Below are 17,103 nucleotides of genomic sequence, written 5' to 3' on the forward strand. Positions count from 1 at the left end.
AAGCAAAGAAGACACGATATATATCAAAATTATTAGTACCTATATTCTTTTATGAATTTAACCTCTTGTTGACTTATGCATACGATGAATCGCAAACTTATTAAAACAGCATTGCCGCAGTTTCTTTCTTAAAAGCGATGTTTTCGCGATAACGGTGACAAAAGAAAGCCACTAACGAAGGAAATAATTTATCTCAGCTGGCGTTCTTGTAATAAGCGATATTTTGAAACAACGATGGCACAAAAACCTTAATGAAACAACTGTTTATATCAACTGGTGTTATTCTTGCAACGTTTTGCAATGACGATGGCACAGAAGCCACAAATGAAGCAGTAAATACTCGCAGTTGGTGTTCTTGTTATAAACGATGTTTCGCAACAACGACGACACACAAAAAAATCAAAGTAGCAGCTGTTTATCTCAGCTGCTGTACTTTTCTTAGCAGCTTTGATTTCTCTGAAACTCTTTGAACGATGGCTGCAACCACCAAGATAGACAACCACTCCAGAAAAGATAGACAACCACTCCAGAAAAGCCCGAAGACGAGTGCTAGTGACTTTGTAATTTGGCATTTCATACACGTGCAAAGAACAAGTTCGCATTATTTTCAGTACGATTCCATGCTTTGTTGGCATACATATTTACGTTCTGACATAACCTGAATTGTATCGAAAGATCTGTAAAGGCCTATATGTTTCCAACGCATTTCATCAAAACTCCATCTGGTCACTGTCTGGACCACTTGCATCATTAAACGGAATAGAGAATATTATAGCAAATCAGTAGGAGGCAATAAATCAAATCAGTATTTATTTATTTATTTATTTATTTATTTATTTATTTTTCAACTAGCCTCTCTATTAATGCTTCGCCAAACCTTTAAGCATCAAGTCGGTTATGTGGCGTTACGTATCAAGTCGGTTGTGTGGCGTCACGTATCAAGTCGGTTTTGTGGCGTTACATATCAAGTCGGTTTTGTGGCGTTACGTATCAAGTCGGTTTAGTGGCGTTTTATCAGTAAATAACACAAGCAAACAATCATGTCTGGTGTCAGGTGTATTAGAACTGCCCTAAAATTACACTAAAACTGAGAAAAACGCACGATGGGCTTTTAATTTAATGCAAACTTTTGCATGACAAGAGCACAAACGATTTAAAGACTCGAAAGACGACAGACTGATTTTAATTTATTTCCATAGCAAAAAAGCAACAACAAAAAAAAAAACAACAAAAAAAAAACCAACAATGTATGACTGAAATTGTCCAACAAATATGTTTCCTCTTAAAGTCTCTCTCTCTCTCTCTCTCACACACACACACACACACACACTAACCTTAGACTGAGTGAGTCATTGGATTCGTTCTTACAGACCATAATAAGTCGCACAAGTCAATTCTGCCAATTTACACGAGAAAGGTACAGCAACAGATGTCCCTCCACGAAACTGTCTACTGTATTTAACAGCGTTACAGTCTTGCTTCGACACTTGTATTTACAAGGGATAAAATCTTTCGATCAATTAGATTACACGAACTGAAGTTCCTGCCACTATCTGAGTGAAAAAGTATTACTGAAGCACTTAGTCTTTTGAGTGATTCATTTAGAATTGATACCTTATATAAACAAAGTGAAGTGGATGACTTTATATGTATTTTTGATCACATTCGGGATCGCAAGGCTATATTCAAAGCTGAACTGAGTTAACGACCAATGTCAATTCCCACGATATGAGGTCTAAGTTTAGACAGTGCTATACGACATTTTTATCCCCCACCGAAGAAACTGAAGTCCAAGTGCTATTTGAGTGGAAAGCATGTGTCTCTAATGGCAATCATCGACCAGTAATCGTCTTGCATGTTTAAATGTGCATTAGTTTCCAACTGCAAGTTTAACCAGACGAAGATATGTGATTTTTTTGTGTGCCATTGAACTAATGCAAAATCAGGGAAACATAGACGTCATAGTTTCAGCCGCCATAGTGTCATAGACTCACGGTACATAAAAAAATCTTTCGCTCATACATAACAGCGACATGCTTTCGGCGTAATTCATATTACACTACATAAAACGAGCATTATTATTCATTTCAAAGGGCATTTTATTTCATCAAGCAACATTAAATATAATTAGATATTTTTTTTTTTACCTGCAGGTGAAAATATGCCTTGTCCATGAATTCCTAAAACGTTTCAAGTTCGAAACTCAGTAGTTGGAAATCAAAGTTTGAGCGTACTGAAAGCTTTCAAAATCAGCAAAAAATAGTTTTATAAGGGCAAAAAATCCAGAGCAGGACTATATTCGGTTAACACGGAGATATATATTTTTCTCAACGTTTCAAGTAAAGTCTGAGTATTAGTCTTTGTATAAATTCAAGGCGAGGTTACAGGTACATCAAGGAGTCGATAGGACTTAAGTCTCGAACTTATTATATATCAACTAAAAATCTAACACTCCACCGCAGAAACAATATCGTTCATTCTATCCAATTGCATAAGTTGTCCAAAAGAGGAGGTCATATCCAAGTCACTGGTATGTTTATATCCCAAAAGATAAATATGAACAGTCTGTATATTATAACATGCCGGTTTATTTCTTCCTGAATCAAAACACTGTAATCAAATCAAGGCAGTCTGGAATATGGGGCCCTTGGCTGGTCGGTACCAAATAGAAAACAGATTGCATAGGAGCGTGCCAGAAATTTTACGTGTCTGAGATAACGTTGGCACGTTTACGGTACAGTGGAGATTGCAAGCAGTTGATGCAGAAAAAAGCTTTTTTTTTTTCATGTCAAATGCACCGAAATGCATAGACTAGCTAAACGTACTTGCACTTTCAAGTCTTGAAAGTGGTATGGAATGAAATAGTCTTTCTTAATTTATTATTATTATTATTGTTGTTGTTGTTGTTGTTGTTGTTAATAGTAGTCACGGTAATGTTGTTCCTGTTACTTTTTGTTGCTTTTCTTTCTACGATAGAACAGTCGTTACGTTATAATATTGTTCGACATGATATACAATATACCTCTGTCTTTGAAAGCTCTGAAATTCATTTTAACTACATGTGTGTGTGTGTGTGTGTGTGTGTGTGTGTGTGTGTGACAAAGAGAGGATACGTAATGTATAGGACGACCTAATCATGACTGAATGAATACTGATTTTTCTCAAGCTTTAATCAGAAATTCAGCATCATTTATTACTGTAACTAACAATACGTCGAAAACAGGTGTGCTTGGCTGGAGTAACGACCATGTAACGATTGTTTCGGGGGTGGGTTCATACCGACATTCCTTCTTGATAATTCCGCAACGGATGTTACCTGCCTCTGTCATCAATATTTCACTGATACTGTATCACGTCGTTCAGTGATTACAAACATCAACTGATAGAGGATCTAATTATGGTTTGATTTAGAAACCTGTGTGGGTACAGTGGCGTTATTTGTTGATGTAGGGGCGAAACTATAAGATCATAACGTGTAAAAGTTAATTTTACGTCGACTTAAACAAAAACCAAACCAATTCCAACAAGTGACACCATGTGCTCTCAACGACTCACACATATCAAATCATGTAATTTCTTAAACCAGCAAGGACATACCGATTTTAATACTCAAATTACAATGCTGGAATCGGGTGATCGATCCTGGGTCTGCAGAGGTGCATAGCCAGCGCGCTATCGATACTATATCAAAACCCCTTGTAAATATGTTGAAAACCGATGCACAACTTTTTTCGGTGCAGGGTAAAAACTGGGATACCAATAAACATCCAACAATTTTTTTCTTTAACGAAGGATTTATTTATTTAACTAATATTTTTATTGCTTGAAATCTTGATAAATATTTAGCGGCAACTGGGAAAAAATATGTCAAAATAATTTGTTCAAATTTGAGGTACCTCTCAGCTCTTTTGAAAACATAACATATATCCCCGGTCTACAGTTTTAAAAGCTGAGAGTTCTGTTTCATTATTTCTATTTTCCCCATATGCATAAATAATAATATTTTTGGAAGCAACATTAAACAGCTAATGTACTATCTCAATTTGATGAGAAATTTTAAGATACTTAGTGAAACCAGTGAAAAGGTAAATATGGCCAGGGGTCTGTGTGGGTGGGTGGGAGGGTGGGTAGGTGGGTGTGTTGGATTTCTAACGTAGCTTAACAATTTTTCTGACATATTGCTACGGTGTCTGCAGTGTGGCAGTTTATAGTGATGTCTAGCACTAGGGCATCATCCGCAGACATGTAGCATGATGTCCCACCCAGTCACATTATCCTGACACCGGGCCGACCAGTCCTAACACTAACCTCAAAATGCTGAGCGCCAGGCGATGCAGTTTCTGTACTATTTTTATAAGTCTTTGGTATGACTCAGCCGGGGTTGGAACCCGCGTCCGAGGCAGACGCTCTAACCAATGAAGCCAACGGAACGGTCAAACATGGTTAGGTGATAATAAAATACATACACGTCTGTATCATGGATCATACAAGCTATTTCCTGGAGATATCAAGGGTGTTCTTTTGAAAGTTGACAAAAGAAGTAATAGATAATCATGGCAGAAAAACAATTTGACGGATTTGCAGATTTCGCGTAGTTTTTGTTTCTACTATCTTTCTTTTGTAGATTGCCTGAATCTGAGGATTTTTCTTATATTAATGACATACGTTTTGATCGTCACACAATTTTTTTTATTTTAAACAACGATAAGAGGCATATGATACGACGGCGGTGCTCCAATTGCCATATTGAGATAATAAACAAGGACAAAACCTAAAATGTCGAAGTAAACAATATTGTTAGCTAATTCTTCATAGAAACACATAAAGCAGGAAGGATTTTATAATGTGTGCATTTAACCTCGTCACAGATACAACGCATTACCACTGAGTCACCGTAGTTGCAAAAACGAAACCTGGAGAACGAGTAGCCTGACTGACACATACGCTGAAGTGCAAACCAATAAAACGTCTATCCCCGAATTATCAGCGTTTGGGCTAATTTTCATATATAACTGTTCTTAAATTTATTTCTAAGACAAAAACGCAGCTACAATCATAATTTAATGAAACGAATAATATACATTCTGTGAAAAGTTAGCATGGAACATTACCCTTAATTGATTCAAGGACTTCGTTTGAAATAGCTTGGCGATGACAAACAAGCTCGCTTAACCATGCAGTCAAGATAATATCCGCTGACTCATGAAATGCATAAGGAAAAATGTAAAATGTCTGTTCAAAATATGAAATAGATTACTCTTGCACTGCATGCTGAATCTGGATGCAAACGTTATATTGGACCCGTATTTTCAGTCTTAAAGAAAACGGATGGGCCGGGGGGAGGGTGGAAACAGAAGTTCTAGAAGAAATTACGTTTATATAAACTGATAATTGAATGGAGGCATGGAAAAAGTCGCTGGAATTCACTTAGCACCAATAAAGGACACTGCTTTCATTTTTAAAAATGTGAAATCTAATCTGTCAGATACGCAACATATAAAAGAGCGTATTTTCCAAAAGTTTTAGAAAAACAATAATTCTCCGGGTGATATTTTATTTTAGAAAAACGATTAGCCCTAAGAAACGTTCATGCACACAATAAAAACAATAACAAATTTGAGATACGCGTAAATGAAAACGATGACGAATCTGACATACGCGTAAATATAAACAAAGACGAATTTGACATACGCATAAATGAAAACAATGACTAATTTAACATATGCGTAAATGAAAACAATGACGAATTTGACATACGCGTAAAAGAAAATAATGACGAATTTGACATACGCGTAATTGTAAACAATGACGAATTTGACATACGTGTGAATGAAAACAATGATGAATTTGACATACGCGTAAACCAAATTAATGACGAATTTGACATATACGTGAATAAAAACAATGACGAATTTGACAAATACGCGTGAATGAAACAATGACGAATTCGACATACGCGTAAATGTAAACAATGACGAATTTGACATACGCGTAAACGAAATTAATTACGAATTTGACATATGTGTGAATGAAAACAATGACGAATTTGACATACACGTGAATGAAACAATGACGAATTTGACATACGCGTAAATGTAAACTGTGACGAATTTGACATACGCGTGAATGAAAACAATGACGAATTTGACATACGCGTAAATGAAAACAAAGACGAATTTTGACATACGCGTGAATGACATACGCTGGAGGGGAATAATTGCCTTACTAATACAAATACGTTAACGTTTTAGAATCAACCATCTCGGCGAGTTCTGGGAATAATTGGTTCTGGTGTCGTGTTTTACCACATCTCCGCACAAGAAACGTTTTATCATCAGGCAATTGACCCATCGACCGAGAGTGGCATATGGCAATCGACTATCTTATAACAAATTCCAAAGGACCACTATCCAATTGATGGCCAGCTAGGTATAAATCAGTACATATTGTGTAGCAAGACAAACTCTTGCACAGCTGAGTATAGAAAATAGATAAAAATTGCTGCATAAATTGTACGAATTCAGCTCATTGTGACTTGGAGATTTTTCATCCAAAATTATCATTAAATATACACATATTTAGAAATCTTTTCTCTTCACCCACTGGGAAATTTATCCAAGAAGAAAACGCCGGTTCGAAAGAAAGCTATACGCAAATGAGTGGGTGTGGGGGTGAGTAGGTGGAGCCTACATTGTTTCGAAAGGTTGTTGGTATTTAAGTGTCATGCCCAGAGAGACACTATTGTGTCCGACCAAGTCTGGTCTGGTTATGATTTGAATCCACAAATTCTGACTGCGAGACCTGCACGCTAACCAGTTACCGCGGATTCCTTTTCGAGCAGAAAAACTAAGTCTTCATTTTCTACATGTCAGACTAAAAGACCAAACTCCTAAATGTACTTCTTACATGGCAAACGATTAGTCACATTAAATCCATATAGCTATGTTTAAACTTAATTTAGTGTAGTGGATTACTTTTGGAGAAAAAAACAACAATCAGACCATTTAGCTCATTTTAATCTACTCAATAGACTGATATCATTTTGCACATACATTTACTTTTGTGTGTCTTTGAGAAAGGCCAGTGACTTCCATTTCTTTGCCATGATATGGTCAATAATATGTTAAAGCTCCGTTAAAACCACCAAAAACAAATAAACAAACTTTCATTTCCAAGTGAAACAGCAGGGCTTCAAGTTCAGTTGTACAATTAGACATTCCCAGAAGCTCATCTTAGCCTGACGTGCAAAATATGCCTCTTGAATACATTGGTTCCCTATTTTTCTTTCGTCCTAGAGAGCTGGTGGACAAGCATAAATCTCTCATTTACGGGAAAATGCTTTAACAAAATTAGCATCTAGTTTATGTACAAGTCCTAGCATCTCGTTTCCAAATGACAAAGTATGGCGTTTTTCTAGCATGACACCGGATTACTGCATTTGAGAATGAAAAATACATTTACAAAAGAAAAGTAAGGAGGACAGGCATCGGAAGGAGTATGACGATAAACACTATAGGTGGATTTACTTCTAAGTCGTTTGGGAAATTATTGCTTTTTACCTATTGGTGGTAAAGAATATGGCATGTTCATGATCCAGCCTAATACTACAACTCTGAATCACCGAATCGCTATACTGGAAGATCAGACACAAGTGGTGCAAATTTAAAAGTCATTAACGGCTGTCGTTTCCAAAAGACATGATGGATACAAACAATTGCTTGGTGAGATCAAAATACGTGTCTTGAAACCAATCCTAGAGATAATACGTATAATACGCCTTGGTTACTAAAATCTTGCAACTTTTCTTCGTCACTGCGAATTTTTCGATAATCGCTTACTTCACTTCTTTTACTGACTCATCCCATTTTAGATGTACGGGCGTATTTCTACAATACAGCTCAGCTGTGGTTAGTACGCCGTTACTCAGGATAACAACGATATTAATTACAAGCAAGTGGCAGACCAGGGCCTTAGGGTTTGGCCTTATCTCGGCTACCCGTGTCAACACGTATAATTCAGAGGGATGAAACACCATTTATCTAAATCTTTTAATCCATGCTACAGTCACAAATGGCACATTCATGATGAATATGATGAAGAGATTAAAACGATCCAAATTTTATAAACTTTGGTAATCGCTCAACAAAACTACGACATTCCAAGGGTTTTCTGACAGACGTTGTTTTTGTTCCAGCTGTATTTGAATCAAAGACAAATGATATCAGAACGTTCTTCCAAAGTATGATAAAAAAAACTCTGAACGAGACTCATTTATTTCGCATTAAGTCCATATTTTGTGTACCTAATTTAACTTAAAAGTACATTCTGAAGTTCTTTTTGGTTTGCCCACATCAACGAAAAACTCTTTCTGTCGAACCCACATCAGTGGAAAAGTCTATTTTGTCGAGCCTAAATAAGTGGAGGTTTGTTTTTTTGTCGAACCCATACCAGTGGGAAAGGTCGGGTTCTTTAGCTACTTCAGTGGAAAAGCGAAACATACCTGCTGCTCTTCCGGTGGAGTTCCCAGCTATATTAAGGAGCCGGTTATAATTTTTTCATTTGCATATATTTTTTAATATCCCCGTGATGGATTCTCTTCATATATGCAATGAATTATGTAGCAAGGATAACTTATTCATGACCTTTTCGGGTCAGAATAACTTTCTTGGAAAGTTGGATTTGGAGTTGGATTTTTAACTTTTAACGTAGCTTAAACAATTTTTCAGTAATATCGCTACAATGTCTGCAGTGTGGCAGTTTATAGTGATGCCTAGCACTGGGGCATCATGTCGCAGACATGTAGCATATGTCTCACCCAGTCATTTTATCCTGACTCCAGGCCGACCAGTCCTAACACTAACCTCTTAATGCTGAGCGCCAAGCGAGGCAGCTGTTAGTACCATTTTTGTAAGTCTTTGGTTTGACTCGGCCGGGGATCGAACCCACGACCTCACGCATCCGATGCGGACGCTCTAACCACTAGGCCACCGAAGCGGTCGTTGGAAAGTTGGCGTTAATGTTTTAAGCTTTAAATTTGCTTATATTTCCTGAACCCCTTTATGCATTGTGTTCATACTTTTTATGAATCAGTTGCATTAAGTAGCCAGTGCAATTCAATGTCATGCTAGTGCAATCCAATGTCATGTTAAAGTTTTTTAAAAATTTACATTTCCTGACGGGATTCTGTCAAAAAAAAATCTATCACATCATGAATCAAAGAAAATATTTATACAACAGTCTTGATAAGCTTTTTGACCTAGTGGTCAAGGTAACACGGCTAACAGAAACGATTCAGGCCTGGGCTCAACATGCAATCCCGACATCTTGTTTTCGAAATCACAGTAAGCTCTCAAAAATGAACAAAGCACTTAAATTTTCTTTCCTCTGCTCAAGTTGACACGATATTCTACATGGCTTTCATTTTGCGATAACATAATTTTACGAGTGCACGTCTTTTGAATTTAATCACGAATACATGAATTTGCAATGGACGGACCATGTGTTCTAAACACCTTCACCAAATCGCACTGGCTTTGTTATCGTGAGATCGGACGTAGCGGTTGAACCCCCTTGCAAATGTATTACATGATAAAGTTCACACGTAATTGAAAGGATTTAAAATCAGACAGCCAGTTCTCTGGACTTTGTTATGAAATGTTATGGTCCATGTCTCTACACTAAAGGTGAGATATAATACATACTAAGAAGTTACGTGATATTTATTACAATAATAACTTAGCTATCTCATCGGTATAGTTTACGATGAAATGGTACTGTCTATTTGTCTACCATTAAAGCAAGTTAGCTCCAAATTAAAAGTGAGCTAGTCAGTCGTAGGAATTCACCATGAAATGTTACGGGCCAGTCTCATCCTTTTATGTGAGAAAGCCAGTCTCAGGAGCTCATCATGTGAGAAAGCCAGTCTCAGGAGCTCATCACGTGAGAAAGCCAGTCTCAGGAGCTCATCATGTGAGAAAGCCAGTCTCAGGAGCTCATCACGTGAGAAAGCCAGTCTCAGGAGCTCATCATAAAATCGTACGGTCTGTTTCTCTAGATTTAAAGTAAGCTAGTCATTCTCTACAGTTCAGGGGCCGCGAGTGGCCGAGTGGTCTAAAGCGCTCACCGTTACGGATCACTGCTGTCTCACCTGTCTGCGTGGGTTCGAGTCTCGGGCTCGGCCAATGTGGATACGTGAGAAAGCTTGCCAGTAGCTTCTCTTGGGTCAGCGTTTTTTTCCGGGGTTTTCCCGAGTTCTTCCTTCACCAGTTATACTGGCCGCCATGTATAGCCTATCTTGTGCTGAAAATGGCGTTAAACCCGACGACAACAACAACTCATAAGTTCACGATGAAATGTAACATTTTTTATAATGTTGTGATCCAAACTGGTGTTCTTCACCATAATTCCGTTCATTTAGTAATGGTTGGGTAATAACAAGACTTAATTACATAGATCGGCATTTTTTATTCAGTGTGTTTCGCTTGCATTGTGTGTTGAAAAAAGCGAGACCAAGCAGTCAATAATTCAGCTGAGATTTTAGAAAATACCAATAATGAAATAATGGCATATGATACAGCACTGCATACAAGGGAACGGGTGATATGTACAGGGGTAGCGCAGTAGTGAAGTGCTTCCTGTGTACTTCTCTGGACCCGGTTTAGATCTCCGTGTCTGGCACGTGAAAAGGTAAGTAGTCACTCATCAAATGTCGCTTGTTTACTCTTAGTTTTCCGGTTTCTTAAACCGTAATACCACCTCAAATCGACCTATTATGCGTCAAGAGTATCATGCGAGGTTTTAGACTCTGTTGTGTAATTGACATAGCTTGAATAAAAGCTACTGTAATACACCTAGAATATGTGCGCTTTGTATGATGAATTCGTCATTTATATAGTAACCACACGCCCTCCCGTATGTTTGAAACTCCCTTCCAGTTTTAAGAACAAATGGCATCGATGATTCAAAAAATGCAACAACAAAAAAAAAAAAACAAAAAAAAAACACGTCATTTAATTCATTAATTTATAATTTCTAATCTGAGAGTCGCCTCAAGGATTCCCAACAGTGTCAGCTTGTTGGCGTTTCGATTCAAACGGGAGTTTCTTTTGTAACACGGTCGCCATATTTCCATAGACGAGTTTCTGTTTTCAAGTAACAGATGTGAGGTGGTTCAATGTCTTTTAAAATCTCAATAATTCCGTAAACTTTGGAGTTACATTTCGTTGAACACATCCATACAATAGTTCATCCTTTAAATTTGTTCAATTTGTTTTAGAAATATTAAAACTAGGCATTACAAATATTGGACGCAGACGACACATTTTTTACGAAAATGGACTGCTCATGAAACCAGAAAAACACGGTTAGCAGTCTGTCCGCTTGTTTGCTTCCGTTTGGTTTAAAAACGCCGATATGATGAAAGTGTTAAGAGATCGCTGGCAACAATCAGGTTAGAAATTGTAAATGAATGAAAGAAAAGACTAAGTTTTGGGAGTTTTAAAATTCTTGATGCTTTTTGTTTGTTTGTTTTTTAAATCGGGAAATGGGTACAAACAACGGGAGGGTGTGAGAATACTAGTTTTTTTTTTATAGATTCCGTGATTATTTGTTTTGATTATACAAATTTGGTGTTGGAAAGATAGCTCTCAAATTAAGTAATAAGTTTGTTAGCAGTGCAGTCTTCAAACTGAACCGTGTTCAATAAACTTTATAGTAGCATTGCCAAGTTTCATAAATTTGATCTTTTTCAAAAAATTTAATATAAGAATAACGTAGGATATTCTTACGTGTGTTTAATAACTGGAGATAGGAATAAATTTGTGTACTTGGTGTTTCTGAACCTGTTTCGTGGTACCGATACGTTAAGCACTGATCTAAGGCTTAGAACTGCATACTGATAAATCATACCAATGTGAAAGGCTTATAATTACTCTTAAATCATGACAATGTGGAGATACAAATACGGGTGTGATATTAGAGTATCGGGCATGTGTGGTCTTTAGTTTGATTGGAGGAAAACTATTTGTGTTGTTAGCCCCATAAAATCCTTTGGTGGCAGTTTCTGCTGCCTTAAGGACGTTTACATTACTTTTTAAAAGTATCCAATAAACATGAAGCTGGCTCAGTCTTTTGGAAACATTAATGTGTACAATCATTGAGTCATGGTTTCTCTTTTTTTGTGACAAATGCTCGTTCTTAGACTCTCTAGCAATACATGTCGTCATGGTATAAATTTGAAAAAGTTAAATATGAAGGTCAAATTTTGTCATCGTATGCCATTAAATTATTCATGGAAGATAGATGTAAAAATAAAACTATTGAATTTCTTTAATGACACTTCATGCATTTACAAATAATGAAAGTATATTACTTTGTTGTTTTAAATAATCGGCTACCTATGGGAATAAATATTATTTTATCTAAGATTTGACACAATAGTGTCATCGTTTTCTTTTGAATTTCTACATCAGAAATTCTTAGCACATCTTTTTGATCCGTGATTTAAATATAATGCTAGAGTTAAAACTTTAAAAGAAAAATATGCGTTTACTGTATTTTTCAGCTCAAGACAGACTACATATGACGTCAAGTAATCACGGGAAGAACCACTGATCCAATTGAAGCTACTGGCAAGCTTTCTCACATACCCACATTGGCCAAGAAGAAACCAGAACCCACGCGGACAGATGTCAGACTAAGTGATCGGTAAAGGCCTGCGCCTCAGACCACTAGGCACCCGGGGCAGTAAACCACTCGGACACCAGGACCTTATACCACTCGAACACCCGGAGCCCCTCACATTTGCTTTAAACTGAAGCTCATCATTTGTATTAAGTAATTTTTTTTATTTGTTTTCTATGACATCAAAAACGTTTTGCTTCAAGTGTCTTTTCCGATACCATTTTACTAGTTTATTCCATTTTTATGATATATCATCCAATTATTAATATAACTAATACCCTTTTGAGAGAACAATATGGTAATATAATCAGATTATTTATGCATGAGGGTTAGTGGGGACATTTCAAAAGCATCTAACATTTTCCACTCATACCATCAACGAGGTGCACAATTAAGTACCAACAGATGTTTTCAATACAGACAAAATCTTGTAATGAAGTTTTAAGTACCTTGATAAAAATAATAGCTATGCAAGGTCTATTTTAGGATACAAGCATAAATCCCGGATGTTCTGGCAATATCCGATAGAAATTGCATTGTAACTAACACTGTCGAGGTGTATGCGATTGATTTGAAACACATATAAGCTACAATTGATCAAGGTCAGATTAAAACAAACCGAAACAAAGCAAAGAAATAAATATACATATAAAATATGTGTAAGATTATTTTTTGTGTAAGTGAGAAGATACTGCAGGAAAGGGTGAGTTTTTAGGTAGTGGGGGCAGAATCCATTCCACAGTTGACTGAAGAAAAGAAATTGCTTGCAACTCTATCTAAATCTGTGGCGGATTTACCGTTGTTATGGTTATTGGGATTATAAATAATAATAAAAAACCGCCTCAAAACCCGATCCCCGCCACCCCCAACCCCCGCCTCGAGTCAAGCCCTCTTGTACACAAACACATACACACACATAATTAATTTTAAAAAGTTCTGGACTTTTATCAATAAAACTACAAAAGTAGTATGTTTCCTTTCTATGCTACCACCACTGAAGCTTCGCCGTAAAAATCACACGTAAGAATCACTCTTAAGAAACAAAAGAGAAAAACATAAAGAGTATTTCTAAGCCCTATACATACGACTAACTCGGGTGTGCTTTGTGACGCGATTATTATATTGATGTAATATTTGACCCGTAAAACTTATTTGTACACACAAGGATAATTGGCAATGTAGTGTATGTTGGGATTAAGAAAAATCCCGATTTTACATACTCGGGTACCTTTTATCAGTTAAATGCAAACACCACATGCAGTATCCATCTATTGCCATCCATACTACACGGTATTATTGATTTTGGCAAAGACGTTAAGTCACGTTGTGTTCATTGAGCCACCACTGTCAAATCTTAAATGTAGTTTTGAAATACGTTTATTGGCTTCAATATGAAAAATGACAATATTCGTTGTAGTGGAGATGTATCTACTTAGATATTCGTGCAATATCTATATTAACTGGAATGATAAACTGAGTCGTAGGACATAGATGAGGAACATTGCTTATTTTCGATTGGTCAGTCTGATGGCCCTTGTTTAATTGTTAAGTTTTTATACATCAACTAAATCACAACTTTTTTTGTTTTAATTCTCTTTTATCTAAATAACTAATCACGTTACGAAGCACACATAGGACGGTCAAATATAAGGGCTTTAAAACACTTTTATGGAATTCTCGTTTACTTTTATGTGATTTTAAGAATGATTTTATTCTTTGATGTGGTTTCAGAGTTTGCCTAGGTTGGTCTTCAGCCATGCTTAAAACCAGGATAAATTTATGATATTTTTTAAGTATTCAAAATGTTCTGTTGTATTTAGAAACCTTTTTTGCAATAAAACAATTCAGTCTCCTCTTTTTCCTGTTACATAACACCCTATCATGAAAAGTACACTTTTTTATTGGATCTCGATAACACAAGCTTACGGGGGCGTAAGAATCAATCAGTCTTAACTGAAGTTATGGGTTAATTGTAATATGACTATATTAGTTCGGCCGTGGTTTTGTAAACGTGTTCGCAGTAAGATAAAATTAGTATCATTTGTGTTGTTACCAAGTCGAGTAGAATGTATTTCTTATATTTTGATTTGCACTGATTTACAAAATATACTATTTTAAACGTGTGCAAAAATCTTATAGCCACCCCTAAACTGCATACACTACCGATGCGGACTTATTTAAAAACATGTAATCTGTGTGTGGAAACTGGTTTGGTTTTGTTTCAGTTGGTATGATGTGTTACGTTTATAGCGTGTCGAGGCATATACAGTAAAGTGTCTTACATATAATTAAATGGCACTGCTTGCCTTTAATTATATGTTTTGTGCGTTTGAATATCTCAACTGTATCGCCACTTTAAACCACATACATACATACATACATACATACATACATACATACACAGAGATGGATGTATTGAAGCACGTGACCCCTAAAATAAATAAATAAATAAATAAATAAAACTAAAAGAACTAAATGCGATTCTAAACCTTTTATCATCTTACCTGAGCATTTCCCTCTTTTTTTGATTTCGACGTTTTTGCCTTCACATCTTTTGGCACGCTTTATCTCGCATTTTGATTGATAGGTTATTGCGTCTGTGCCACAGACTGGGCGACTTTTCCCGCTTTTGCACCGGACCTTGCACTCTGAGTCACGTAACGCCCGAAACAACACCTGAAATGCACAAAAGAGATATGCGTGTCAGCAACGTCGCATAAACTGTCTGTATCAAGCTAATTTTCCCGCCAAATAGTAGTTTGACTGGAAGCAAAGATGTTGTCAAGAAAAATAAATCGCTTTCATTGTATAAAACACAACATTGTTCCAATCATTGTAGTTTCGTAAGCCGTATACGTTTAACAGGACTATACAACATTATGAAACGGAAAATAAATAATAAACAAAACAAACTTTTAGCGAGGTCTCACGAAAACGTATCTAGCAGCATTCAGGCTTTTCTAAGTGTATACTGTGACAATTTTCGTCAACCAAAAATTTGTCAGGAAATCGAAGCAGAGTCAAGAGTTTAAAAAAATAACAAATCTCCAATCAGTTAGACTGATTTCAATTTCTACTCTTTCACTAAGCAATAATGTATGTAACTCATTTAGAATCAGTCAAATGGTTTTGAATAAACCAAAAATAATCATTTTTATGTACAAAAATGGACAATAATTGGAGGAATAAAAATCCAAATATACACTGTTGTAAAGAATAGTTCCCATCAGGCGCGGTCCTAGAATAGCTAGCAGTAACTGGCGCCATAGGCGAATCACACAATCGGCATCCACCCACCCCAATAATTTCTCCTCAAATATGGCGACCCATTCAACTTAGTTCCCTAGGCAACCGCCTAGTTTGCCTATACAGCCAGTCATATCAGTTCAAAGATAAACACACAAAATAATATATAGAGAATGCTGTTTATTTCAAAGTGTACTTTTAAAAAAAACAAACAAAAGCCACAACTGTTACTCACCTGGCATGCATTGTTAAAAAAAATGAAAATCTATTAATAGGCAGATGCCTCGGGTTGAAAGACATCCATGTCATGACAATTTTAAGCTACTTGATTAAAAAAGCAGCTGGTGGCATTTGACATGTAGTTGTGCTTCTACTTTGAGAAACTTCAGCTAGAAAGATCGTGTGTATGTGTGTGTGTGTGTGTGTGTGTGTGTGTGTGCGTGTGTGTGTGTGTGTGATTTGGATTTTTAACGTAGCTTTTAACAATTTTTCAGTCATATCGTTACGATGTCTGCAGTGTGACAGTTTATAGTGATGTCTAGTAGAACGATAGTACACTGGCACCATTGGTATGAATGGGAAAAATATTGCTAGTACTCCTACAAAAAATAAATCAAAATTGGCTCCACCTTCAGCGTGAAAAAATTGAAACTATGATTCCAATACGGTTGTTATGCAATCCACACAATTATAAAGGGAGTCATTCCTGACACACTTTTCACTGAAAACGTTCCTTCAAAGTTTGATCAGAATTGGCTCAGCTGTTTTGCAGAAGCAGTTGAAAAATGTTTTCCACCTGGATGCAATGTAAGTTTCATCGTTGTTAGAGGAGACATCCCAGACAAAATGGTCCAAAGAAATATACCCACAGAGAATGTTAGATATTGGCTAAGCCGTTCCAGAGAAGTCGAAATACGTTTTCCACCGGTCGCTAAAGAAGCCACATCACTCCTAGGAGAGCTATCCCGGATATAGAGCATGTTGAAACAAACATTACTACCGATTCTGATAGAAGTTGACTGAGCCATTGTGAAGAAGTTGAACATAGGTTTTGTATATGGTTGCTATGGTAACCACATTGTCGCTAGAGAAGGTATTTAACACATGTCCTACGAAATATTTCTCCGCGTTAGTGAAGTTGTACGGAAAGTATTTACACATGTCCTTAGAAATAGT

At 36.6% G+C, this 17,103-nt stretch overlaps 1 protein-coding gene across 10 annotated transcripts in view; it reads right to left on the bottom strand.

The window, feature by feature from the left end:
• The window catches only part of LOC149804603 (SPARC-related modular calcium-binding protein 1-like), a 144,316-nt gene that overhangs the window by 79,492 nt on the left and 47,721 nt on the right, over positions 1-17,103 (bottom strand). For all 10 annotated transcript variants that reach the window (XM_089942303.1, XM_089942319.1, XM_089942325.1 and 7 more), the window contains exon 2: positions 15,186-15,357. In XM_089942303.1, coding sequence (XP_089798429.1) covers positions 15,186-15,357 — 172 coding nt within the window. The remainder of the gene's footprint in view (positions 1-15,185; positions 15,358-17,103) is intronic.

This window comes from Sinohyriopsis cumingii, chromosome 2 (assembly GCF_028554795.1).
Source record: "Sinohyriopsis cumingii isolate HCF-2022 chromosome 2, ASM2855479v2, whole genome shotgun sequence".
In the NCBI taxonomy this organism is placed as follows: domain Eukaryota; kingdom Metazoa; phylum Mollusca; class Bivalvia; order Unionida; family Unionidae; genus Sinohyriopsis; species Sinohyriopsis cumingii.